Source organism: Panthera leo, chromosome D2 (assembly GCF_018350215.1).
Source record: "Panthera leo isolate Ple1 chromosome D2, P.leo_Ple1_pat1.1, whole genome shotgun sequence".
NCBI classification, from domain to species: domain Eukaryota; kingdom Metazoa; phylum Chordata; class Mammalia; order Carnivora; family Felidae; genus Panthera; species Panthera leo.
The window spans coordinates 53,925,565-53,953,296 of record NC_056689.1 but is presented as its reverse complement, the minus strand read 5'-3'; the positions used below and the strand labels follow the sequence as shown (position 1 = coordinate 53,953,296).

The 27,732-nt window shown below is 38.8% G+C and overlaps 1 protein-coding gene across 5 annotated transcripts in view; it reads right to left on the bottom strand.

The window, feature by feature from the left end:
- TBC1D12 (TBC1 domain family member 12) overlaps positions 1-27,404 on the bottom strand; it is a 99,890-nt gene extending 72,486 nt beyond the window's left edge. For 2 of the 5 annotated variants that reach the window (XR_006194396.1, XM_042908009.1), the window contains exon 1: positions 26,393-27,404. Coding sequence is in view for 1 of the 5 variants with exons in the window: in XM_042908009.1 (XP_042763943.1) it covers positions 26,393-27,318 (926 nt within the window). In the remaining 4 variants the exon portion in view is untranslated. The remainder of the gene's footprint in view (positions 1-26,392) is intronic. The other 3 variants (XM_042908012.1, XM_042908011.1, XM_042908010.1) reach the window with 3 other exon arrangements.
- Between the last annotated feature and the right edge of the window lie 328 nt (positions 27,405-27,732).

The following is a 27,732-nucleotide window of genomic DNA, read 5'->3' as shown; positions in this document are numbered from 1 at the left end:
AAAAGCTCTTGTTGAAAAGACCAACAAATTGACAAACCTTTAGCTAGATGACTAAGGGAAAAAAAAGGCAAGATTCAAATCACTAAAAGCAGAAATAAAAGTGGGACATTACTACCAATAAAAAGGAGTATATGTGAATACCACAAACAATGGTCCATAGTCTAGTATGAGGAAGGAGCAAATCATAAACCACAATTAGCTACCAATCACACCCACTAAGAATGGCTATTATTTAAAAACAACAACAAAAAAGAAATAATAACAAGTTTAAAAGGATGTGAAAAAACTGGAACGGATGGACATGTAAAATGGTGCAACAGCTTGGAAAACACTGCTGGTAGGAATGTTTAGCAGTGCAGCCATTTTGGAAACCAATTTGGCAGTTTCTTTTATAAGTAAAACATAAAGTTACCATACAACCCAACAATTCTACTTCTAGATGTATACCCAAGATAAATGAAACACAGGTCCAAACAAAGGCTTGCCCAGATATGTTAATAGCAGTATTATTCCTAATAGCCAAAATGTGAAGACAAGCTAAATATCCAGCAACTACTAAATGTATAAAACAAAATGTGTACATTCATGCAATGAAATACTATTCAGCAATAAAAAGGAATGAGACAATTGATACACGCTACAACATGGATGAACTAAAAAACATGCTCAATGAAAGAAGTCAGATGTATCAGACCACATGTATAGTTCTATTTATATGAACTTTGCAAAAAAGGCTACTCTATAGGGACAAAGTAGATTAGTGGTTGCCTGGGGGTGGGAATAGGAATTGACTGTAAATGGATACAAAGGATCTCTGGTGTGATAGAAATGCTCTGCAACTAGATTTTGCTGATGGCTGTACAACTATATAAATTTAATAACACTGAATTGTACTCTTATGAGTGAATTTTATGGTATGTAAACTATACCTCAACAAAGCTGTTAATTAAAAGACTATTTAACTAACAATCAAATATAGAGGACTAATACTGCCAAAAGTTGGTCTTGTGTCAGGTTTAGTAAAACAGACAAATTTATGCAAAAAACAGATTTATGCGAAAAAGAATAGAAATAAATAAATTAGGAGTAATGAGAAGATGCAGCAAAATTTTTAAAGGGAAGGAAATTTGTAAACAACTCCTTGCCAATAATTGAGAACATTTCTCAAAATGGACAGAATTATGCAAAAATATAACTTATCAAAACAGACTTGGGAAAAAGAGAAAATATCAATAGTTTCAAATTCACTCAAAAAACTGAAAAGTTAAAATTTCTCCCCCCAAAAATCAGGCATGGAAGTTTTACATGAGAGTTCTACCAAATTTTCAGGATACAGATTATACCAATATCGTATAAACTGCGTTAGAGACTTGAAAGAGAGAAAAATCCTTAATCATATAGGTAAGGCCAATATGAAATCAGTAACAAAACCAGGCAAGAACAGCTTAAGAGAGTAAAATAACAGACCAATCTAACTCATGAACATAGAGGAAAAATCCTAAACAAAATATTAGCAAACTAAGGGGCGCCTCACTGGCTCAGTCAGTTGAGTGTGTCTAGCTTGTGATTTTGGCTCAGATCATGATCTCACAGTTAATGAGTTCGAGACCCGCAGGGCCTGCCAGCCTGTCAGTGCAGAGCCTGCTTGGGATTCTCTATCTCCCCTTCTCTCTGCCTCTTTCCCACTCACACGCTCTTTCATCAATAAATAAACATTTAAAAACAATGCTAAGTTTAAAACAAACAAACAAACAAACAAGGGGCATCTGGTGGCTCAGTCAGTCAATCGTCCAACTCTTGATTTCAGCTCAGGTCATGATCTTGCAGTTCTGGGAGACCCAGCTCTGTCAGCACAGAGCCTCCTTGAGATTCTCTCTCTCCCTCTCTCTCGGCCCCTCCCCTGCTCGTGCTCTCTCAGTCTCTCTTTCTTTCTCTGTCTCTCAAAATAAATAAACAAAAAGTAAAAGTAAAAAAGCAACAAAAAAGCAAGATGCAGAAGAGTATAGGCAGTATACCATTTTTCTGAAGCTAAAAATCTATATAGTAAAATAATAAGAAAAATGTTGTGGCAAAAACTGTTGCTTATATTGCCAAATGAGTTCAGGTTAGTTGTTACCTCTTAGAGGTGAACAGGATAGTAAGACAGTCATAGGAATATTTTCAACAGTATTGATAATGTTCTATTTCTGAGACTGGGCAAAGGGTTCACCAATGTACACTGGGCATCATAATTCATGCATCTGTTACATATTTTCTTCCATATATGTCAAAAAAATACTAGTTTTTATTAAGTTATGTAAACCTAATATCTTGATTGGAACTCCCTGGTAACTGGAGAGTGCTAACTAAAACAGTTAAAAGACTGCATGTTCTGAATCTACCATTTGGGGAGCTATAAAACTAGCCTTTTCCTGCATGGTGTTGGGCATCCACTTTTTCCATAAACTTAGGTACACTTATTTGGGATGAAGCTGATAAACATTTCAGATTTTAAGTACTCCTCTTTCTTTTAGTTTCTTTTTATGTTTATTTATTTTTGAGAGAGAGCGCGTGAACAGGAGAGGAGCAGAGAGATAGGGAGACACAGGATCCAAAGCAGGCTCCAGGCTCTGAGCTGTAAGCACAGAGCCCAACGCGGGGCTTGAACTCACAAACTGCGAGATCATGACCTGAGCTAAAGTCGGACACTTAACCAACTGAGCCACCCAGGTACCCCAGTACTTGTCTTAAGGTCAATTCACGTATATATATAATTTTGTCTCAATCATTAGACTGACATAGTTACTGGATCACAAGACTTCATGCTAACAATTAGCTCTTGTGGGGGGAAAGAAGTATACAATGAACAACAAATTTTGTTTGTTCTTTTACAACTACCACCAACTCTAATCACTGTCCAGTGTCAAGTGTCAGATCTTTCTTTCACTACAATCTTGTTTCAAATCTAAAAACCCATAAATCGCTTCTCTCCTCACAATGCATAAACAAGGTAGCTTTATGAAGGGAAAAAAAAAACAGCATTTCATTCTCTATACTAGAAATGCAGAATTACATTTATAATTAAAGCAGGCTAACATAAAATAGAAGGGGTTGTGCATTTTTTCAAATGCAGTAAAAAATAGCTTCAAATAATGTGATCTGGCTGAGAATGCAGACAGAGCAACAGAATGAGGAGACCACAACCTCACGTGAAGATGTAGCTCTACCAAAGGAGGGTAATAACCACAGACCAGAAAATTCTCCAAGCGCAGAGATTTACAGAGAGCCCTTGGGGGTGGTCATGTCTCTATACTTGTACCTACGATTAATGTATCGTAATCGCTACCAAACACATTCTCATATGAAAAACTAGTCTATACATACTAATATTATGCATTAGAACTCTGTAACTCTTTATAAATCACGGCCAAAATGCCAAATATACATGAATCTTTCTGTAAAGACCATTAGAAAGTATCCTGCATCACAAAAAAATCTGTTAAGATGTGTTGTGTGTTTACATGTGAAATTAATTTACAAGGATATTTTAGACTTCCAAAATTAAAGTCAAGGAATATTAAATTCTTAAACAACAGTAGGCCTTTCTATGGATGTAGTTTCTGAAGAATCTTGATATGACTGGAAAAGATAAAAAAGGAAAAAAGCAAAATAAATTTATAGCCTCCACAACAGAAAGCCTGGCTTAATATATATTCTGGTATAATATTACAATGAAAGTAAGTTCAGCATGAAGTTTAAATTTTCATTAAATCATAAAAACAAATCAAAGTTTACATATCCAATAAACACTGGTTACTATAAGAAATTTCTGTAAAAGAAAGATGAGCCAACAGGTATCCAATTGCTAAGAAAGGCCACCAGATAATGTTCCACATTAATTTCTTATGCCACTAAGAAATTTTGGATTAGGTTTTCAGGTTATCCCCTGCTACAAAAACTGTAAATAAAAGGCATACATTTGCAATGAAAAGTAATTTTAAGAAACTGTTACAAATACATGAAATTGTATTAAAACATTACAGATCAGGGGCGCCTGGGTGGCTCATTCGGTTAAGTGGCCGACTTCAGCTCAGGTCATGATCTCATGGTCCCGGAGTTCGAGCCCCGCGTTGGGCTCTGTGCTGACAGCTCAGAGCCTGGAGCCTGTTTCAGATTCTGTGTCTCCCTCTCTCTGACCCTCCCCCGTTCATGCTCTGTCTCTCTCTGTCTCAAAAAAATAAAATAAACGTTTAAAAAAAACAACACATTACAGATCAAATGGGCTCTACTGGTTAGTCTAGGAAAAGAATACCACTTTATTAAATCCTAAGGGAAAACATAATGAAAAGGTACATTAATAGTCCAAATAATATGTCATATGCTGTCATTCTTCTTATGCCCCATCCATAGTCCCCCAATCCACTACTAGGGGACTGGTGAAGTTGAGGTCTCAATGCATACAAATGTGTGGGACTACGTTCCTCCTCACCACCTTTTCAAACTAAACACACACACACACACACACGCGCGCGCGCGCGTGCACAGTTCCCTTTTTTCCTATCCCCCAACATATTCAAATTTCTTAAATTAAAATCAATACTAAAGATTCTTAGCAAAACAAACCAAATGTGTTCAAGTACACACACATACGCAAAAAAAAAGAGGACAATTCTCCTCTCTGGATTCCAGAGATAGAGGTTGACTGTATGAATGATATTTATATGGCAGTGTTGGGAGGAAAAGGTCACTCCTATTTTGTATTCTTCATGTGTCAGGGGAGAGATGGAAGGGGAGGGACACTCCTGGCTTCTTTCTGCCCCCTTATGTAACTCTTCCACCTGCAGGGTTAAATTTTGGTGAAAGACATTGCTAACAGCAAAGATAGTTTGTTCTGCTTTCCTAACACGACGTTAAGTTTCCTCTGTAGCTTCCTGCCTCTGACCCTCAAAGGAAAGGCCTGCAGTGCTAGTGACCTCTCTGCCTCTGACCCTCAAAGGAAAGGCCTGCAGTGCTAGTGACCAGCTGGAGTATTCCATCAGGTGAAGTATTAGGAGGCACACTGCAGCCAAAGACACGTCGTCGTTCAGTACAAATTACATCAGCATAAAGCTGATGTTTTTAGGTCCCATTTGTCTGTGTCCTGTGTTTTCTTTTTCCTACTGATTCCAAACTCAGACAGTATGATAAAGAGATGCTATTTACTGGTTCTCCCCAAATTCTGACAGTCAAGTTTTTATAATCTGAAAGTATCTTATTGCTTCAGACATACTAGAAATATCACGTGTTATTCAGATACACTAGAAAACTATGTGTTTTCTGTTTGGGGTGGGTTTTTTGTTGTTTTTTTTTTGTTTTTTTTTTTTCAGTCTGTGACATCTTATCCCCAATCAACACTATGTTCACACACACAACTGTCTACACACACACACACACACACACACACACACACACACAAACACACTATTTTCCATTCTCTCCTCTAAATTTGTGCCTGCTCTTTTTAGCAAAAAGAAAATGAGAAAATCTGTTGCATCAGTTAAGAAATAGTACCAGTTGAGAAATAGCAGTTCAGGGTTTCCATATCGCTGAAAACATAAAAAAGAAAGAGACACACCAAGAAAAAAACTGATGTGGGTTTTAGAAGAGAAAGAGAAAAAAAGGTCTGCTCTTCTCTCTCCATGGCTTTCATAATAAAGGTTGGTGAATGACTCCTATGTATTAATACTTATTAATATTTGCTTCACATACCTGTGTACTTCATGTTTCCAAGATTTCTTTTATCACACAAAAAGAATAACATATGATAAAACAATCAGACTCCTTGCCTGCTACACCTTATTAAAGGATAAAGCTAGCCTTTTTAAGGGGCAAAACTTACACCACGATTTCTAAAGTAGCAAAATCTTCAGGGCTTCAGTCTTCAAGAACTGCCAAACCCACTTATATACCCAAGACAAAACCATGTAAATCCCACAGCTTCTGGGACGATGGAATTTGACACTATAGAAAACTGAGAACACCTAAGTCCTCGATCTTCTTATTGCCCACAATGTCAGCTCCAGGAAAAAAAAAAAGTGACTGTTTTGCCTAACACTTACATCTATAGGACTATTTTAATTTTTTAGATTAAATTCTAATCATCACTTAAATGGAATTGTACATAAAAAGGGGTTAGAATGCTTTTCCAAACAGGAATCCAACTTTAATCAAAAGAATAAAATCTGTTAAAAAAATAAAAAGAAAACAACAACAAGAGCAACAACAACTAGAAATCCTGACCTTATATTCCAACTCTGTCTCAGTAGAAGCTAGACTGCTGAAAACACATCAACTTCCTGGACTTTGTACTTAACTTTCCCTGAAGCATAATAAAAGGCCAAAAAGAAAACATTATCTAGTGATCATGGAATGCCACAGTTGACTGCATAATTAATTCAAAGAAGAAGTAGTACTGTCTCTTTAAAATTCAGTACTTTGGCTACCCTTGAGTATTTTGGATTAAAGATCTGGCATGAAGATTACTTACATTCTTTCCAAACCTCAATCATTTTTCACTTGAAAAAGACTTTCAGCTGACTATATGCAAAAAAAAAAAAAGTACTTTTTCTGCCAGATAACTAAGGCTTTTTTTAATTCCAAGAATTTTCTTTTTCAGGCTGTTTCTGGATATTGTCTTTGTTATTACAAATTGTATAAATCAAAAAATACAGAATTTTTATTTAATATACATTGCTAGACTAACCTACATATTTTCAGAGATCAGAACGATCAAAAAAAGAAAAGAATTCACTATTATTTACTCTGTCAAAAAAAAAAAAAATCCCACACAGAATTTTAAGGCTGAAAGTGAAGATTATAATTTTTTTTTTTAAGTATTTTAGAGCTGTTAGGGACTTTAGAGAGTAAGTAGGTCAAAAGTTCTTCATCACAATGACCCTACATGAATGAGTTAGAGGAGGTCCACAAGTCTTCTTAGTATGCATAATTTGTTTTTTATTTTTTTATTTTTTTTTAAGTTTCTTTTGAGAGAGAGAGAGAGAGAGAGAGAGCAGGGGAGGGGCAGAGAGATAGGGGGAGAATTCCAAGCAGCTCTGTCATTGCAGAGCCCGACATGGGGCGTGATCTCACAAACCATGACATCAAGACCTGAGCCAAAATCAAGAGTTGGGTGCTTAACCAAATGAGCCACCCAGGTGCCCCTCTGTGTATAACCTGAAGTAAGCGATGTGCTTATGTAAATTTTTCTTGGGTAGCTAGCTGTCTACAGCTGTCATCAAATTACCCAAGGATTCAATGTGCCACCCTACCACCCCAGGAAAACCAACAAAATCACTCGCCAAAGTCACATCACTAGAGACCTGTAAGAGCTTCACAACCATCCCTATTCTCTTCCATTCTAGACCTTGCAAAAATGTTTCTTGTTATTCATTTAAAGTTCAAAAACATAAACTATTTTTATTCTTTCTTCTGTGTTCATGTCAGCAAGTCACCTTATTGTAGGTCTTATTTCTTTTCTTTTTTTAAATATCTTATTTATTTCTTTGTAAGTAATCTCTACACCCAATGTGGGGCTTGAACTTATGACCCCAAGATCAAAAGTCGCATGCTCTACCAACTGAGCCAGCCAGGTGTTCCTATCTTATATCTTAAAGTATGTAAGTTTTGGGCAATATTTTACTAATAGAAATCTTTTTATTCTTTTGCTGCAGGAAGAGAGCAAAACAGAATAGAATTAAAGGGAAAGAAAAACTTATAAAAATATTTTTTGTTTTGTGTTACATACTAATTACACTATGTATCAAATGCTTCATGAGGAACATCTTCATCGCTCTATTCCCCATGTAGTACCCTAAGACATTCAGAGGGAAGATAGAAACCACCAGAAGAAGAGAAAGAGTACAGAAAAGAAGTTTTAGAACAAGAACATGAGTAACAAGGAACAACATCAGCAAAACATGAACAAAGTACTGCAATCACCAGGAGGTAAGCTATTTTTCTAAAATGGGAAAGAAAGGCAAGATAACCACTGATGATGATGAATAAAAATCCACATTTGTGGATACTTTTCCATTTGTACCTCTTGCATAAACAAAAAAGAAATTATGTTGGTTTTTTAAATTTATAATAAAGGTAAAATATATATACTTAACCTTCAATAATGGATACAGGGTTTCTTTTTGGGGTGATAAAAATGTTCAAAACTAATTGTGATGATGGTTGCACAATTCTGTGAATATACTAAAAACCACTGAATTGTACAATTTTTTTAATGTTTATTTTTGAGAGAGATAGAGAGATAGCAGGGGAGGGGTAGAGAGAGAGGGAGACAGAGAATCCCAAGCAGAGTCTGCAGCTGTCCAGTGCAGAGCCTGATGTGGGGCTCAAACCCACAAACTGTGAGATCACGACCTGAGCTGAAACCAAGAGTCGGACGCTTAACTGACTGAGCCACCCAGGCACCCCTGAATTGTACACTTTAAATGGATCGGTTATATAGCATGTCAATGATACCTCAATAAAGTGTTAAGTAAAAAAAAAAAAAAAAAAAAAAAAAAGTGACAATATTCAGAAATAAGAGCAAAAGAAAAGTAGAGTTTATCCCAAGAAAGACTCAATACTGTAAAGTCAACCAGTGTAATCTACCATATTAGCCATCTAAAGAAGAAACACCTTATGATCATATCAAATGATACATTTGACAATATCCTAAGTCCAATCTTGATTAAAAACAAAAATACACAGAAAATCAGAAATAGAATGGAAGTTCCTTAGCCTGGCTAAGGGTACCTTTAAATACACACACATAAACCCGACAGCTAACATCATACTTAACTGTGAAAGATCAAATGTTTTGTATATTAGAATAATATAAAGACGCCTGCTGTCATCACTCTCATTCAAAATTATACTGAAAGTCCTAGCCAGTGCAGTAACATAAGAAAAAAACAAGTCTTATAGATTAGAAAGGAGAAAAAAAAAAGCTTCCCTATTTGTACAAAACATTATTGTGTACCTAAACAATCCCATGGAATCCATAAAAAAAGCTCCTAGAATAAATACATTTAGCTTGGTTATAGAATGTAAGGCAAACATCAATCATATTTTTATACATTAGCAATGAATAATTGGAAACTAATATTTTAAGAAGTATATCATCTATAATATCTCCAATATTAAGTATTTACATATAAATCTAACAAAACATGAGCAGGATGTGTATGCTGAGAACTATAAAACACTGATGGGGTAAATCAAAAAAGACCAAAATAAATGGAGAGAGCTGCTGTATTCAACAAATGGAAAATTCAATTTGGCAAAAATGTCAATTCTTCCCCAAGTTAATTAGTAAGGATTATCTGTAAGATACAGACAATTCTAAAATTGATATGGAAAGGTAAAGGAAGTAAAAGAGCCAAAAAATACTTGAAAATTAGAATACCTCATTAGAATACAATCTTTCTGATGTTATCACTGTATTAGACTGTGAGCTCTGTGTTCATCACTGTATCCCAAGTGCTGTGTTTACACACATGAAAGTCTGCAAATCTGAGTGGCTACAGAGAACTATTTGTAGTTATCTTAGTTCACTTGGGGTACTATAACAAAATACTACAAATTTGGTGGCTTACAAACAACAGAAGCTTATTTCCTACATTTCTGGAGCTGGAAAGTCAAAGATCAAGGCACTGGCAGATTCAGCGTCTGGTGAAGGTCTCCCTCCAGTTCATAGACTACCACTGTCTTTTGCCTCTGTCCTCACAGGGTGAAAGGGGTGAGAAAGCTCTCTGGGAGCTCTTTCATAAGGACATTAATCATTGGGGCTCCACTCTCAAGACTTAAGCACCTCCCAAAGTCCCCAACTCCAAATGCTATCACACTGGGGATTAGGTTTCAAAATATGATGGGGGAGTAGAGGACAAACATTCAGTCTATAGCATTAGTCTAATGGAGGAGTGCAGTCTAACGAGCCATTATTATTTCCATAAACCTTTCTCCCCTATGAGCCATTTCTTCTTGCATCATTCCCTTTTGATACTTTTCACTATCTATCTTATATACTGATCTGAGTGTTTTAACCTATAAATGTTCTGAGAACAGGATTATGCAACATTGACAATGCCCTGCATATAAGATATTTAAAATAGTCAGTACATACTTTATTTTTTAGACTAACACAAAATGAAAATTGGCTGTTTTTCTTTTGATGTACAGTTCTGTAAGTTTCACCACACATACAGATTTGTGCAACTACCACCACAATTGAGGTACAGAACAGTTCCATCACCCCAAAACACTCCGTCATGTTACGTCTTTGTGGTCACCCTCTCTCCTAAGTCACGTAAAGCACTGGAATGAATCTGAAGATAGACTTATAAGCCAGACTCAGTGAAGAGAAGTAAATCTTGTCTCCCCCATCTCATGCTCCCTGCTAGTATCACATCATAGCCTTTCAATTTATGTCCACAATATGATCATCACTGACTTTACCAGAAAGGCCTTATTCTAGCTCCTTTCTTTCCTGGAATAGAGTTGGTGTCCAAATATGCTTGTTGAATGAACAAGGGAGGATTCAGGCAAACAGAAATTAGAGAGGAGAATGACAACTCATTCTGGCTAGGATAAACTCCAAAGTATGAATAGGAAAGAACAGATCATTTTATTTCCTTGCCCCCAAATCCTCAACAGTCCCTAATGTCTATGGAAAAATTTTAATTCTTCATCCTAGTATTAAAATCTATTCACCACTTGTACCCATATAATCTTTCCATCATTAGTTCCCACTATTATTTCCACAAGTAAGAAAAACATATGTAGCTGCAGCATACCTGCGACCTGCTCCCACTTCTTTGTGCATTTGCACCAATCCCTGCTGAAGCAGTAGCCCAATGTGACTGCATTTGTATCATATGGCCTTGCCCTTCAGTGCTGATTAGACTGCACTCTGATAAAATAGGAACAAATTCATTCATAGGCTGAGACAATCAGATTCCCAGGATTTTTTTTAAAAAAATGTATTTATTTATTTGGAGAGAGAGAGAGACAGCGTGAGTGGTGGAGGGGCAGAGAGACAGGAAGACAGAGTATCCCAAGCAGGCTCCACACTGCCAACACAGAGCCCAATGGGGGGCTCAATTCCACAAACCATGAGATAGTGACATGAGCCAAAACCAAGAGTCAGAAGCTTAACTGACTGAGCCACCCAGGCGCCCCCTCCCAGGATTTTTAAATAGAAGACTTAGAGATTGAGTCAGTCGAAGGCTGGAAGATGCATGAACTGATAATCAGGTAGAGAGAGCTGAGATAGCTTTATAGGGTTTTTGCAGGTGGAAACCATGCATCGAACAACCAGGAGACAGAAAAGAGATGAGAAAAACCATCCCTTGAAAAGCCGAGAAACCACTGTTTCAGGCACTCTATATAGTCCAGATATATTTTATTTCTAATTTCCAAAATATCCACAAGATGCCTATTACATGCCTGTAATAAACCTTCCTTCATTTAAGGTAGTTTAGGTGGGCTTCTGTTCCTTAAAACTGCAGAAAATAACCCTAACATATGAGCCAAACTCTATACTTTTTCATACATTCTGTACTTTCCGGTCTCTATGCTCTAGATAGCTTATATACATATTTTATTTCCCCTAAGTACAAACTAAGTTGGTTACACAGAAGTGCAATATAGCCAATCTAAAAAGTTTCTACTTTTGTACATCAAATGATACTATCAAGAAAGTGTAAAGACAAGCCATAGGAGGACACATTTCCAAATTACCAACATGTAATAAAGGGCTAGTATCCAGAGTATATAAAGAACTCATATAGCTCAACAACAAAACTACAAACAGCCCAATTAAAATGGGCAAAAGTGGGGCACCTGGGTGGTTCATTCAGTTAAGTGTCAGACTTTGGCTCAGATCACGGGTTCGGACCCCACGTCGGGCTCTGTACTGACAGCTCAGACCCTGGAGCCTGCTTCAGACTCTGTGTCTCCCTCTCTCTCTGCCCCTCCCCCTCCCTCTCAAAAATAAATAACCATTAAAGAAATGTTTTTAATGGACAAAAGATTTGATAAACATTTCTCCAAAGAAGATACACAAATGTTCAACAAGCACATGAAAATATGCTCAACATCATTAGCCATTGGGGAAACGCAAAACCACCATAAGATACTATTCCATACTCACTAGGATGGCTATAACTAGAAAAAGAAAAAAAAAAAGGAAAATGATAGGCGTTGGGAGAGGAGGTGATTAAGTGGAATCCTTGTACACAGCTGGTGGGAATGTAAAATGGTGCAGCTGCTGGTGAAAACAACTGGCTGTTCCTCAATACGTTAAACATTTAGAATATGACCCAACAATTCCACTCCTAGATATAACACCCAAAATAACTTGAGAGGTATTAAAAACAAACAAAAACAAAAAACTTGCGCACAAATGTTCACACTATTCATAAAAACCAAAAGGTGAAAACAACCCAAATGTCTGTCAATGGATAAGTGGATAAACAAAATGTGATATATCCACATAGTGGAATACTATTCAGCCATCAAAACTATGTACTGATACACACTACAACATGGATGGGTCCTGAAAACATTATGCTGAGTGAAAGAAGACACAAAAGGCCATATATGATTTCATTTATACAAAATATTCATAATACACAAACCCACTAAGGACATAGATTAGTGGTTGCCAGGGACTTGGGGGGAGAAGGGAGTGGAGTGACTGCTAATGGACATGGAATTTCCTTTCTGAGTAATGAAATGTTTTGGAACTAAACAGTTGTGATGCCCGCACAACAGCATGAACACATCAAATGTTACCGATGGTAAATTTTATATGTATTTCACTATAATAAAATTTTAACAGGTTTCTAAAACTAAACTTCCAGTTATCAGTTCTTAAAACATGGTCACCAGTTTAATTAACAGACTAAACCCACATCTTTCAGTATTAATAAGTATGCCAAACCAAAAACTGTATCTAAACCACACAACTTTGTAAAGTAAGAACTATTTCAAGGAGATTCACTTTTATTTTTTTTCTGGCTATGTCTGGAATTAAAAATATTAAACAGAAAACTAAATTTCACTGTTTAAAGCTTTTTAAAGAAAATACAAAACTGTTTATATTGAAAGCTATTTACTCTACATGAGCTGGTTTTAAGTTTTAGCAAATCTAAAATGCAGGCTAATAATAGACAAATGTGTGACAGTAAACAAATATTATTTAGTATGGTTTCTTAAGAATGAATAAAGAATGAATAAAGAATGAATAATGAATAAAATGATAAAAGATGAATGTGTTTGCTATCAATAAAAGATCAAAAATATAAAAGAGTGATACATCTAGTTCTACTGAAATTGAGAATAATTTGTTTTGCTAGGCAGAAAAGCTAAAGAAGGGGCGCCTGGGTGGCTCAGTTGGCTGGGCAACCGACTTCGGCTCAGGTCATGATCTCGCGGTTTGTGAGTTCGAGCCCCGTGTCGGGCTCTGTGCTGACAGCTCAGAGCCTGGAGCCTGCTTCAGATTCTGTGTCTTCCCTCTCTCCACCCCTCCCCTGCTCACACTCTATGTCTCTGTCTCTCAATAATAAATAAATGTTAAAAAAAAAAAAAAAAAAAGAAAAGCTAAAGAAAATGATTTACCTCACAAGTGGAAAAAATATAAAGGATATTTCAAAACTTGCAACATCATAAAGGCAACATTTATCAGAGTTTCACATTTCTTTTACATTGTAACACTGTCAGTTATAGCCGGTGTACTATAGATTTTTTCATAATCTATATAAAAGTTAGTCCTTTAAAATATGGACTGTTTTGCAAACCCAGTGGTAAGTAACAAGAGTTTTAGGCTCCACCAAAATTAAACTGATATAGCCAGATCTACCCAAGATAACCAAATTTAAGGGTTGGTAGACCCCAAGTCTCTCTGACTTTACTTAATCCTTGAAAAGAATATGAAAGTGAAATCATTTATGCCTGTTTGTACAAACCTCAACTATTCACATATTATGTCTAACTATCTGCTTGGGGATAAATCTATTATACTAGGATATTAGTTAGAGTACTTCTTCCAGTACAGTTAATGTACAACTGAATTTGCTTGGTTGGCTTCCTAATGTATTTTAGCTTTGACTCCCCTCCAACATTCAGTTCTTCAGTCCCATCCTACATTGCCCAACTGGTTTCTCTCCTACAGAAACATCTCCCCGAAGACAGGCACCAAAATACTTTGAGAAATGATACCTATTAAAGTAACAAGTGGGGAGCCTCCCAGAGTGACCACTTCAAAGGTTCCAGACATTTAACTGTATTACATTCTTATACATTTTAAACAGTATTTAATCCAATAAATCCTTGTGTTCCTATACATACAAGGCTCCATGTTTCCATGCAGAGACACACAAAAAAAAAAAAAAAAAAAAAAAAAAAGAGCAAGAAAGACATGTTCCCTTTCTCCAGGGAATCTGTATCTTACTAGAAGAGATACATACACATACAAGTAATTACGAAGTCTCGCTACTTCGTCTACCTCATTCAATCCTCAAAAATGGCCAAAAGGCATACTGCCAGCATCCACTTTTATGAAGCAATGTACAGAACATGTGTGCACACTGGATGTAGTCTTCATCTTACAACTTTACACTCTCAGGGTTTTCCCTGAAGTTGTTTCCTTTCTGATCCATGACAGCAAAACCACAAGCCTAAGAGCTATTATGGGGTCTTTTCCCCCTCATCAAATTCCTTATAAAACATGATAGACATAATTTTTCACCTGACTCTCCATTTTCATGTCATCCCACTTTCCTCAAAACAAAAATCAGATTCAAAGTTTTCCCCCCTTAAAGCTTCACAAAAAGGCTACTGGTGTGTAAGATATGTCATTCAATTTGTTAGTGATTCCTTCTGACAAGGATTGACTGTTATTTACATCAACTACCACAAGTGTATATCCAAGCCCTGGTTTCACAAGTCCCAAATCATCTGCCACTCTGCTGCAAGAGTCAGTGTTCTAAAATGCAATTGAGAGGGGCCCCTGGGTGGCTCAGTCAGTTAAGCTTCTGACTCTTGATTGTGGGTCAGGTCATGATCTCACAGTCTGTGAGTTCAAGCCCCACATCAGGCTCTCTGCTGTCAGCAAGAGAGCCCATTCAGACCATCAGTCCTTCTCTCTCTCTCTGCCCCACCCCAGTTCAGGCTCAAGTGTGCTCTCTCGCCCTCTCTCTCACTCACTCAAAAATAAACATTTAAAAAATAAAATAAAATGGAGGTGCCTGGGTGGCTCAGTCAGTTAAATGTCCGACTCTTGGTTTCAGCTCAGGTCATGATCTCATGGTTTGTGAGTTCAAGCCCCACCTCGGGCTCTGCGCTGACAATGGGGAGCTTGCTCAGGATTCTTTCTCTTTCCCTCTCTCTCTGCCCCCAACCCTGTCCCACTTGCACTGTCTCTCAAAAATAAATCAAGTTAAAAAATTTTTAATAAAATAAAATGCAATTCTGAGCATGCTGTCCTTATTTTAAAAGTCCATCAAAGGTCCTGTGCACTGCTACCCTTCATGGAATAAGTTCAAATTGTTAACTTCTGTCATAAACTTCCTCATAATGTAGCTTCAACCTTTTTGCCTCAGTTTTTGACACTCTACCTTACCTGCACTAAAGGCGGTCACACTGAGTATCTGCAGTCCCAAAAGTGCTGTGCTATTTCATGTATAAATTCCACACATCATGTTGTGTGCCTGTACAGTCTTCAGTTGGCCTCATTCCAATCTCGGTCATTCCCAAGCATTCTTGTTTCATCTACCTACCCCTAAGCTTCCTAACTTCCTACCCCAAAGTTAATCACTCCTTCAGTGCTGCTGATTCATCCTGTACCTTCTTTTATAACACTAATCAAGTACTGTGTAAGTACTGATTTATGTGACTCCCCCATCTTAAGTTTAATATTGCTTAATTTCCTTAGTGCCTCATATACATAATAGGGCTGAAAACCATTTGTTGAATAAATAAATGGTAAGAAAACTGCAAACTAACTCGTAAGAACTATGTATGCTTAGGCCAGAGGGTCCAAAAACAAAAAAGAGGTTCAGAAATAATCTTTAAATTTCTGAAGGGTGATTATGTAAAACAAAACAAAACAAAACAACAAAACAAAAACAAAAAAACCTGACTTATTCTTTGTGGCTCTAAAGGGCAAATCAGGACCAGAAACATTACAAAGAGATACACTGTGATTCCACATAAAGAACCTTCTAACAATTAATACCACCCTCAATAGGCTGCCTTGAGGAAACTGACCTTGTTAGTAAAAGAAATCAAGCAGAGGCTAAACAACATCCATCAGGTGCCTTAAACTCTCTAAGAATAAAGAGACAAACACACTTAGCTCTAAGGTGGTGGTTACTGTTGGTTTGCTTTGTTGACCTTTTGCTCAGGTCAACCTAGAAGTACTTCTTGAACTGATGGTACCCATCATAGAACCTATCTTCCAGCAATATAGTAACCTTCTAGTGACCAAAGTAAGTGTCTCTTCTAAGTTTTTTTATTTACTTATTTTTGAGAGAGAGACAGCATGATCAGGAGAGGGGCAGTGAGAGAGGGAGAGAGAAAGAATCCCAAGCATGCTCCATGCTATCAGCACACAGCCCAATGAGGGGCTCAAAGTCACGAAACCGTGAGATCATGACCTGAGCTGAGGTCAGAGCCGTAACCTACTGAGCCACCCAGGCACCTCTCTCTCTCTCTTTTTTTTTTTTTTTAACTTTTTACAGAGAGAAAAAGAGCGTGCGAGTGGGGGAGAGTGGCAGAGGGATAGAAAAAGAGAGAGAGAGAAAGGGAGAATCTCAAGCAGGCTCCAGGCTCCATGCAGAGTCTGATGTGGGGCTCGATCCCACAACTCTGGGATCATGACCTGAGCCTAAACCAAGAGTCGGACACTCAACTGACTGAGTCACCCAGGTGCCCCAAATTGTACTAATATCTGAATCTATCATATTAATACCTAAACTTTTAGAGCCTTAATTAAAACTTTATATATATCAGCTGTCATTAAAAGATATTTCTGCTGCACAATATGACCTATTATGAGGCCATGAGAGGATGGAACACTAGGGAAGTTAAGAGGGAGGTATAGCAGATATCTTTAAGAAGTTGCCAGAAACTTCTACAAAGGCATTGAGGTAAGCAGAGTAGAAAAATAAATATAAGCATAATCTGTAGTAATACTCTTAAGCCTAGAGGCCAAAGTGCAGAGCTAACTTCCAACCGACGACATGTATGTTCCTTAACAATTTTTCTCTGTACATACATCTTCAAACTCATTCTCTTAACAGTTTCTTCTGTCTCTAACTTACACCTTCACAACTTCCAATCTTCTTTATCTTTTTTCTTACCACCTTAACTGGAATAGTATGGAAACAAAGTATTTATCCTCAGTTTTATTTTATAACCCGTCCTGTTTTTCAAAAGCAAATAATATGAACATTTTCTGAAGGAAATGGACCCTCCCCCCTCAAGCCTCTAGAGAAGAATGGGGCCCTGCTGACATCATGATTTTAGTCCACTGAGGCTGATGTTGGACTTCTAACCTACAGAACTCGCAGAAAATAAATTTCTATTTTTTAAGCCAAAAAATGAGCATTTTCTGTTTTTCTTACAAAAAACAATTAAACTTACAGTTTGTGAATACCTTTCTCTTGAGGGAACAAAAGTGTTTCCCCTCCTTGACTAGACGATAACTACAAACATTCTTGATGAAAACCAGATTTGGAAATTGTAAATAATGCCCCATGTATGATGGGTAGGTATACATTACAGTATTTTGGAAAATATGAGAAAATAGCACATAATTTGATTTCAAAACTATCATGTTCAGTTCCAAACTTAAGATGTTTTAATCTCTGTGGGGTTAGAAACAGGCAGATGGAAATATTTTTTAGCCAAGAAATGTATCCCAAAATAAAATTCAAATTAAAAAGAAATCGAAAAGCCAAATTCAAAGGTAAATTAAACACATTATCAAGCTCACTCTCAAACAAGCTCTAACTAGGAGCACAACCTGTAGTTTGGTTTCCTAAGGTAAACTTCTCTTAATTGCAGGAAAGAGCCTGCTGAAAACCCAGACAGTCACATGGGTTTCCATCTCTTTCTTCTTTTGGCCACAGAAATAAGAAGTCCAAGAAAGGCTGAAACAGCAAATTCTAGAGGGAAATAAGCCATGTGCAATCTGCAGTAGTTTTTCTTAAAGGCATGGAAAAGAGTTACAACTAGCAGCAGAAGGAGGAAAATTAACACCTTTTTTTTTTTTGATGAGCTATAAATAAAGAGAGATAAAGTTATGACTCCATGTTGAAAAGATCTGAGTAAGGTTTTGAAAGTTAAAGCTTTTCACAGAACAGGCAAGCAAGGCTTTCCACATAGTATAAAATAAAAGTAAAGGACCCTTCCCACTAAAGGGGGGAATAAAAAAAGGAAGCTAAGATTTAATCAGGCAGAGATGACTTCTCAATCTAGTGAAGGTCAGCAGAATACTTCTCTACTGTATCCGTACTTACACTCGCCAATTACAGAGGACCTACCTATGATCCAAGTTTAAAACAATAAGGTAATGTGAGCTATAAATGCATGTTGCACCTTCTTTCAATTATTATCTGAGGAGGCCTGCCTGCCTATCAACAATTATTTCTGTAATTATGTCTGGGAACCACCTGCATCAGAATCCTTCTGGGGAGTCCTAGTTAAATATTTGGATTCCTGCTGGGCCCCACAAAAGATCTAGTGAATCAAAGGATTGGCGGGGGGGGGGGGGGGGGGGGGGGGGGGGACTTAAGGAATCTGAATTCTTAACAACCTCCTCCCTCCAGGTAATTTTAAAATACACGAAAGTTTAAGAATTACTGTAGTAGGGTCCAAGCAACTATCACTCAAAACTACCTGGGGACAACTGAGCATAGCTAAAAGGAGTTCCCAGGAAGAAATATGCAGCCTCAAAAAGGACTGACTTTCCCTTCTCAGTACACATAGAGATGAGTAACAGATGTGTCACCTCAAAAATCTCCAAATGTTTCCACTCTTCCCAAAGCTTTCCCACCACAACATACTAAGCATGAAATGTATGAGTGAGCCAAGCTAAACATTTCATGAATTTAACTTAAAAACTGGCTTTGCCTGTCTATAAGTTCCTTAAAACAATAAAAGATACAAATATTTTAATCTTTCTCAACATTTCTTCCTTTCAGTTCCTTCTCAGATTTGCTTTTTAGTCAAAGCTTCAAGACTTCTGAAAATTTTAGATTATTACATTATAGTCCATTTTAACACCCATCCAATACCAAATACAAATTATGTTTAAAAATCTACTACACAAATTGTGTAATGTTTCTTCAGGTAGTACACAAAAAAATCCATTCATCCCTTTCTTTCTTTCTTTCTTTCAACCAATGGATTTCAATGATGAAGCTGGGGAAGGGACTGTGGCTGTCTTGATGAAGTTTAAGTAACAACATCTGAACCTTCCCTCTATACCACACAACAAGTACAAGGCACTTAGAACATTATCTCATGGACAATCTCATGAGGTAGGTATCACCATTATCTTTACTTTATGGATGACTTGGCAAAGGTCCAGAGGGGTCAAGTAACTTGTTCAGAATTATACAGCTAGGTAAGCTAATTCAAACCAAGGCAATCTAATTCCAGAACCAGCATTTTTTTATCACTACACTATCCTGTAGTTTGTATATGCCATCTGCCAGAAAGCAAGTCCTCTGAATCTGACAAGGTAGGGGTTGTGGATTCTGGAGAATCCAATTTTTTTAAATGTGTTTTCAGGTAATTTTGAAGTATAGCAAAAGTTAGGAATTACTCATTAAGCTATTAGTTTGCCCAAGTAGAACACTGGCAACCTTTGAGACATAACTCATGGTCAGGAAGTTAAGGTCTCAAATTCCAATATGTTGATTAACTACAATTTACTTCATTATCCTATTCTCTCTCCTACTCCAAAGAAATTATAAGGAAAAAAATCTAGAATTATTTTGCCCAAGGTCACACAATTATTTAATGGCAAAAGCTACCCAGGACAAAAACCAAGTTTCTTATCTCTCAAATAGTATTTTCACTACACCAAAAGCTATGTTTGTGTTCATAAACTTCTCATGATTCACAGAAATTGGTACATTAGCTTCAAATCTTAGGAATCAGATCTTTGGTCTAGTTCTGATTCTTTTATTAATTCACTGTGGGCAAATAATTGTAAAATAAAATTGTAAAATAAAAACAAATTCCTTAAAAGGTCACAGGAATATTTACAGAATTAGAAGAGAAAATACACAAAAAAATAATTTTGGACAAATATGAAATTATGTAGAATTAAAATATGATTTCATATTTTTCTAGAGGCACATAGGTAGGTACTGGTTGTTAAATCTTGTAAATACTGCCCCAAATAGTTTGATGTTTTATTTATTTTTAAGACAGAGAGACAGAGCATGAGTGGGAAAGGGCAGAGAGAGAGGGAGACACAGAATCTGAAGCAGGCTCCAGGTTCTGAGCTGCCAGCACAGAGCTTGATGTGGGGCTTGAACTCATGAGCTGTGAGATCATGACCTGAGCAGAAGTTGGACGCTTAACCAACTGAGCCACCCAGGTGCCCCATGCCCCAAATAGTTTGAACTGAAAGCTTAAAAAATCAATGCTCTAGGACCCCCCTAAAAGAACAACTCACTACCGTGCCTAACTCATTTCCAATATTAAATTAATACCACCTTACTAGGTGATATCTAGCAAATAAAAGATTTCTCTGATAACAGCACTGTTGATTTTATGTAGGATATTAAGTGATGAATGAAGTGATCCCTGAAGTCCCTTCGAATTTAAAGGTTTATTATACAGTAAAACACAACTATGCACCAAATAAAAATCTTTTAGTCAGTATCTCTATGCTGAATGACATGTAAGTTTAATTAATAGTAATACACAAATGTTGGTTTCTTAGTTGTGAAAAATGTACCACAATGTGATGTTAACAAAAGGGGAACTGGGTGAGGAGTATACCAGAACTCCCTGTGCTATCTTTGCAACTTTTCTGTAAATCTAACACTAGTCTAAAATAAAAAGTATTTTAAAAATAAAGTAAATCTCTATGCCCATTTTTAATAGTTCATAAAATTTCTACCAAAGAGTAATAATCTGCTTTGTTATTGGGATATTGTGTTAAAAATGTTGATTTAGTCTCACACTTCAAAATAATATTTGAGTACTTAAAATTATCTTAGTCTCATAAAAATTGTAGTTTCCCACTATTTTATGCCTGATTTATATTCAGATTACCACATTTTCAAGCATCCACCTTAAAACCATGAATTTCTAAGGTAAAATCCTTGAAAACCAGAGCTGGATTTCCAGTGATTTAGTGCTTTGTGTTTAGAGATGGGGAGGGGAGTTGACGGAGTTGAGAGGCTGGGTATCAGACACAGGAAACAAATAAAAACACTCCTGAGCCATTAGCTCCTAAGTCTAATATAGCTGGTTGCTTCATGACACTCTAAAATCTTAAAAGACTCTTATTTTTATTCTAGAGCAATTAATTACATATTCTTTTCAGCTTTCCTAAAAATTTCAAACATTTTACTTATATTAACATATAAACAATGTCCAAAGGAGTTTCATTACAGACACAGAAATGATTATTTTCATGTTTACTTTTATAATCTCTGTGTAGTAACAAAAATGTAATATTTAGATCCAGATATTCCTTCATTCTCCTTACACAGAATTACACCACCCCTATATTAAAGAAATGCTGGACCTCCTGGGTAGCTCAGTCAGTTAAGAGTCCCGACCCTTGATTTTGGTTCTGGTCATGATCTCAGTTGTGAGACTGAGCCCCTGTTAACCAGCTCAGCACTGGGTGTGGAGCCTGCTTGGGATTCTCTTTCCCTCTCTCTTTCTGCCCTTCCCTGCTCCTGGCTTGCAGGCACTCTTTCTTTCTCAAAATAAGTAAACAAACATTAGAAAAGAAAAAAGAAAAGAAAAGAAAAGAAAAGCTTGATTTAGGGAGCTATAAAAATCTTTTAAAACTTATCAGAAGTTTGGTATTTTGCCTCTTTGTTAAAATGTTGAAGTTTTTTCGAGAAATAGGTTTTGAAACTGTAGTTATTTTATTTTATTTAAAAAAAATTTTTTTTAACGTTTATTTATTTTTGAGACAGAGAGAGACAGAGCATGAACAGGGGAGGGTCAGAGAGAGAGGGAGACACAGAATCTGAAACAGGCTCCAGGCTGTGAGCAGTCAGCACAGAGCCCGACGCGGGGCTCGAACTCACAGGACCGCGAGATCGTGACCTGAGCCGAAGTCGGACGCTTAACCAACTGAGCCACCCAGGCGCCCCACTGTAGTTTTTATTTTAGTCGGCTGGGAGGAATATACACTGTGCAACAAATAAGAGAGTCCTACCTGACAGAAATCTATGATGGCTTGGGAATTATGTTAATTAGGTGAATTATGATTTTGCCAAAGAGTGTAAATTCTAGGTGAAAAATGAATGTGGTACATCTTGTTTCTGAGAACGTTAAGAAAAATTATAATTATAGGAATTTAAAATTCTCAATATCATATGTAACAAAAATATATATTCTGAATAATTTTCATATCGTGGAGAATGGAGTTTGTATAGATACAAAAAGAAATCACTAAAAAAGCCTTTCGTATTCACTATTCAGCCTAAGTGCGATCGCTTCTCGGCCTTTTGGCTAAGATCAAGTGCAGCCTAAGTGTAATAAAAAGGGTTTTGTGAAAAGTTTTTGCCACAACATTTAGTAAGTTTCAGAAGTCAATAATTCTAGAAAAAGCTACATGGATCTGTAGGTTTCATAATCTATAAAGTCAACTTTCTTTTTAAAAAGAAGGAAAGAGTCTTCAATACTTCTCAATATTAGCTATGCCCTTTAAGGCCACCAAATTCTCACAATTCACATGAAGACTTTGTGGAAAAAAAAAAAAAAAATATATATATATATATATATCTCAGCACTACCTGGAGACACAGATACCTGTGTGTTTCTAAATAACCGTAACTGTGCCAATCTGAAGAAAACGCAAGAGAATTAAATGGCTTAAAAAATACATCTATAAAGGGTTGTATCTACCTGAAAAATAAACCATTCTAGCTTGAAAAAAAAAAAAAAGACATGAATTTGCCTGAAGGACCCATAAAACAATTTAAATTTATTTTTAAAAGAGTAATGAAGAGATCCTCGAAGAATGAAGGCTAACCTGGAAATGAGATTTTTTGAAGTTTTCATCTCCTTCTCACTGCTAAGTTGGTGATAGTAGAGATAGTGGTAGTCACCTAACATTTTAAAACATTTACCGACAGGAAAAGGCCAAGGATCTGAGGGAATATTACTTGTGGGGCTCCCATAGTCAAGTCACAATTCACAGAGAGATGCCCATGTGAAGCTGAGGCAAGTGCCCAACAGGGACTGAAATACAACTCACCTCACCTGGAATGGAAGGGAGGAGAGAAAAAGCAGGAGATGAGGATAGAGCAGTCTCACCCTGGACCAAATTCCTTTAGCTCCTACATAATTTCTACTCTACTCAATGAAGCTTCTGTCAATTTAGAAAACTTTAAGATAACTCTGTAGTAATAGATATCCTGCTGTAAAATACTCCCCTCTTTACTTAAAGCAAACGTGAAACTATTCCTTATAAGTATTTATGACAGATTTTTGCCAAGAAAAGAGAGGAAGTGGAAAGAAGGAAAAGATGGAGGACAATCAGGTGAGAGAGGGAAAAAAAAAAAAAAAAAAGCCACAGGTGAATACAAATTATGATCAAATGTAAACCTGGTCTGAAAATCAGGAATCCTGGCTTCTAATTCCATCTCTGCCATGAGCTAACGAAACCACCTTATGTAGATAGTGCGCTTCCTCAAAAAAATGAAGTTGCAGTAGGGGTTGCCCCCAAGAACAAGAGTACATCCAAGAACAAGATATCTCCAAAGGGAGCCCTTATCTAGAGCTTCTGAGTTAAGAATGACAATTATACACACGAAGGGGGGAAAAAAAACCTCTTAGGTTGTCAGGGCAAGGTAAATTTCTGATCGTTCTGCCCAGGAATAGAAGATCTCTTCAAAATTACCTAGAGAATAATAGACAAAGAATCCATAAGTTTCCAATTCAACACAACTTGAGCAAAGTTCTTCATACCACTACTAGATATTGTAGATTCAGAAAGTATCATAGTCTCTGCCTTTGGGGTGTTCAGAATTCAGTTAAGGTTTTGGTTAAATGTGACTGTGCCCTTTTCCAAGAATGTTATACAAAGAAGTAATGACATCTAGAATCTTGACATTCAGATTTCAATTAAGAAAACCGAGACTTAGGGGCACCTGAGTGGCTCAGTCCTTTAAGCATCCGGCTCTTGACTTCGGCTGGGGTTAAGATCTTACCGTTTTTGAGTTGGAGCTCCTCGTCTGGCTCTGCAGTGATGGCACAAAGCCTGCCTGGGATTCTCTCTCCTTCTCTCTCTGCCCCTCCTCAGCTCACTCTCAAAATAGATAAATAGAGAGAGAGAGAGAGAGAGAGAGAGAGAGAGAGAGAAGAAAGAAAGAAAGAAAAGAAAGAAAGAAAGAAAGAAAGAAAGAAACACAGACAGACTGGGGCTTAAAGAAATTAACTTCATGGTACCTGTTTTGACTCAAATTCAGTGCTCTGATGCACATGAGTAATATGGCTACGTGAATGTCAAATAGCTTTATTAACTGAAGTACTATTAGTGAAGTCCTATGAATCGATTAAAGAAAAATTTTAATTATATCAAAATTCCTGCCTACTGTTAATATGAAAAAGTGTATTATAATAAATTTGCCCTATTATTCATAAATTGCGATGTATATATACATATTTGTCTTCAAACTTAATCCCTAGTAGCCTGCCCTCCACCACCACGTAAGGGACCAGTGTCCAAATTATCTCTATTCCCAGTGGTGGCACAAAGCAGGCACTCTGGGTATACTGGTTCAATTAGTGATCTCCAAAGCCCCTTCCAAGTCTAAAATTGCCTGACACCTGACATCAAAACATGACCACTAAACCACCCAAAGGCCACACAAGTTCACAAATGTATAAACTTAGTTCACCTTGAGAGCTTTTAGAATACTGCCACTATAAGCTTTAAGTATGTTTTTGCAACTATACCCACATAGATCTCACTACTATATATTTTACCCAATGAGTAACACAAGATTACGATTTCCCAATCTTGATTTAAAAACTTTATAAATTATTTGTGAATTTATATAAGCAGGAAAAATAAGGGATAATAAAGTAGAAAAAAATATTACAATGAGAAGATTGTGCCTGTGTCTACAAATATGCACACTAATTGTATAATCCTCTAAAACTTGAGCTGTATAATTTGTTTCTTTCACTTCTATCAAGATCCCTGAAAAGGAAACAAAAACACAGGAGAACTCTGGAAGAGTTTATAAGTTGGGAATGCTTTCCTATTTGCCTAGAGATTAAGGGGGGAAAAAAGCATATCAAGATCTGACTCCAGGAAAATTGCTATTTCGTTAATGAGCAATAGGATGAGTAATTTCTTACTATTTATCCCTATCAAAGCCCTATTCTGAAATCTGCAATGTCCAGCACCATATCTCAATTTCAAGAATAGCAGGTCAAAACACAAATACAATAGCATCAAAAACTAAAAGGTTGCTGAAAAAAAGCGTAGGCCTATCTGGCAGTAGAGAAGAGAGATTTTCTAGATAAAGCGCCATAGCCATTTGGCTTTTTAAGGGCTGGAATCAAATTGTAAATTCCAAACTGACTGCATTTTAATAAAGGCCGTTAAAACAAATAGTTAAACACTATGAAACATAACCACTTCTAATTTCAGGAATTCCCAAGCTAGACTCCACGCAACTAGACATCTCTGCAGAATGACTTCCCTTTCTCTTTCACAACCACACCCGCACACACAGACCGCCGCGCTCACCCCCACTCCCCAACCCTACTCCTCGTAGTACAGTAAAAATACACCGAGAACAGAGCAGGTTGTCTGCTTATCCGGAGGAAGCAAAACTGCAGCCATGGCTTTAGCACGCTGGCAAGGCCTGAATACACGGAAACCAGGTGTCAACAACAGGTATAGCCTCCAGCCCACAGGGAGAGAGATTCGCTCCCCACAAAGTTGGCAACTTCTCCTACACACAACACAATGCAGACCCAGTTCCTCTTTGCGGGTGACAAATCAAAGCTAAGTCCTGACGCCAGCAAGAGCCCGCGCGGAGACGGCCCCCAAGCCGCTCTCGGCCAGTTCCTGGCCTCGACCTCCGCCCTGGCCCCGGTCCCCGTCGCGACCCCTAACCCTCCCCGAGCCCCGGCGCAGCCTGCGCTGTACCTGGCGAAGAAGTCGGCGAAACCGCCGCTCCGTCGAGCCCGGGCCGAGGTCCCCGCGGCGCCCTGCTCCGCGGCGGGCGCGGGCACCGGCGGCCCGGCTGGGGGCAGGTGGTCGCGGCTCACCTCGAACGTGTTCCGAGAGTTCACGTGAACGTCCGAGACGCCGGGGCGCGGCTCCGCGCCCGAGCTAGTCCTCTCGGCGGGGGCGGCGGCCAACGAGCCCTCCTGTGGACCCCCAGCGCCGGCTCCCGGCCGCTCCAAGTCCTCGCTACTGCTGCTGTCGCTGGCCGGGCTGCCCCCCGAGCCGCTGCTCGCACCCTGGGACTTGTCGGCGTCCGCCGCCGCCAGGCAGCAGCTCCGCAGCGGATGCTCGAGTGGCGCGGCCCAGTCGGACGGACTGCCCTCACCGTCCGCGCCCTCGTCGCCAGGCCCCTCCGGGGGGAGGCGGCGGTGGCGCGGGTCCCTGCCGCCCGCGCGGGCCAGCTCTCGAGGCTCCTCCAGGTCGCGACAGTCCTGGCCCGGCAGAAAGCCCGAATCCCCGTTGGTCATGCCTCTGTGCCGCGGCGCACGGGCATCCGCCGCCTCCGCGCCTCGGTGCTTGGAGCCTGAGTCCCGCGGGCAGGCGTCCGAGCGCGGGGCTGCCGGGGGCGGCGGCGCGCGGGGTTGGCCAGCGGGAAGTGGACAGTAGCACAGCCCCGGCTCCAGCTGTCCCCCGGCCGCCGCGAGGTAGCGCCGAAGGAGCTGCTGAGGCGGCGTCTCCTTCTCCTCTTCCTCCTCCACCGGCAGCTCCACAGCGCCGACGCCTCCGCCGAAGCCGCCCGTGGCCCGGATCATCTTCCTGTCCTGGCCCACGGGCTCCGGCGCCGGCAGCGGGAGCAACTTGGGGTTTCTTCCCGAACAGGCTCCTGCATCCTCCGGACCCACCATCTAGGGCCGGGTGAGCGCCGCCTGAGGAGACGACGGAAGAGTCCCCGGCGCAAACTCGGCCCGGGAATAGCCCTGGGGGCTGGGGCCGCGGCGGCCGCCGCCGCAACGTTCCCAGACCCACCCCTCCCACCCCGGGCTTCTGGCAGTTGCGGGAGAGCGGGCACGCGCCAGAGCTCGCGCACGCACTAACGCCGGCCCGGTCAAACCCCCGAACTGGATATTCTGCGAACCATAGAGACAGTAGCTAGAGAGGCCCACTCCCTGACACTCTGGCGGCCAATCTGGGATCCGCCATCTGGATGGTGGAGGCTGGTTGGCTCTCTATGAGCGTGACAATTCTTACAGAGGCACGGGTTTGACTCGCTTAACAAAAATTCACTTGACGTACTTAATTTATGGGAGTAGAGTACAGGA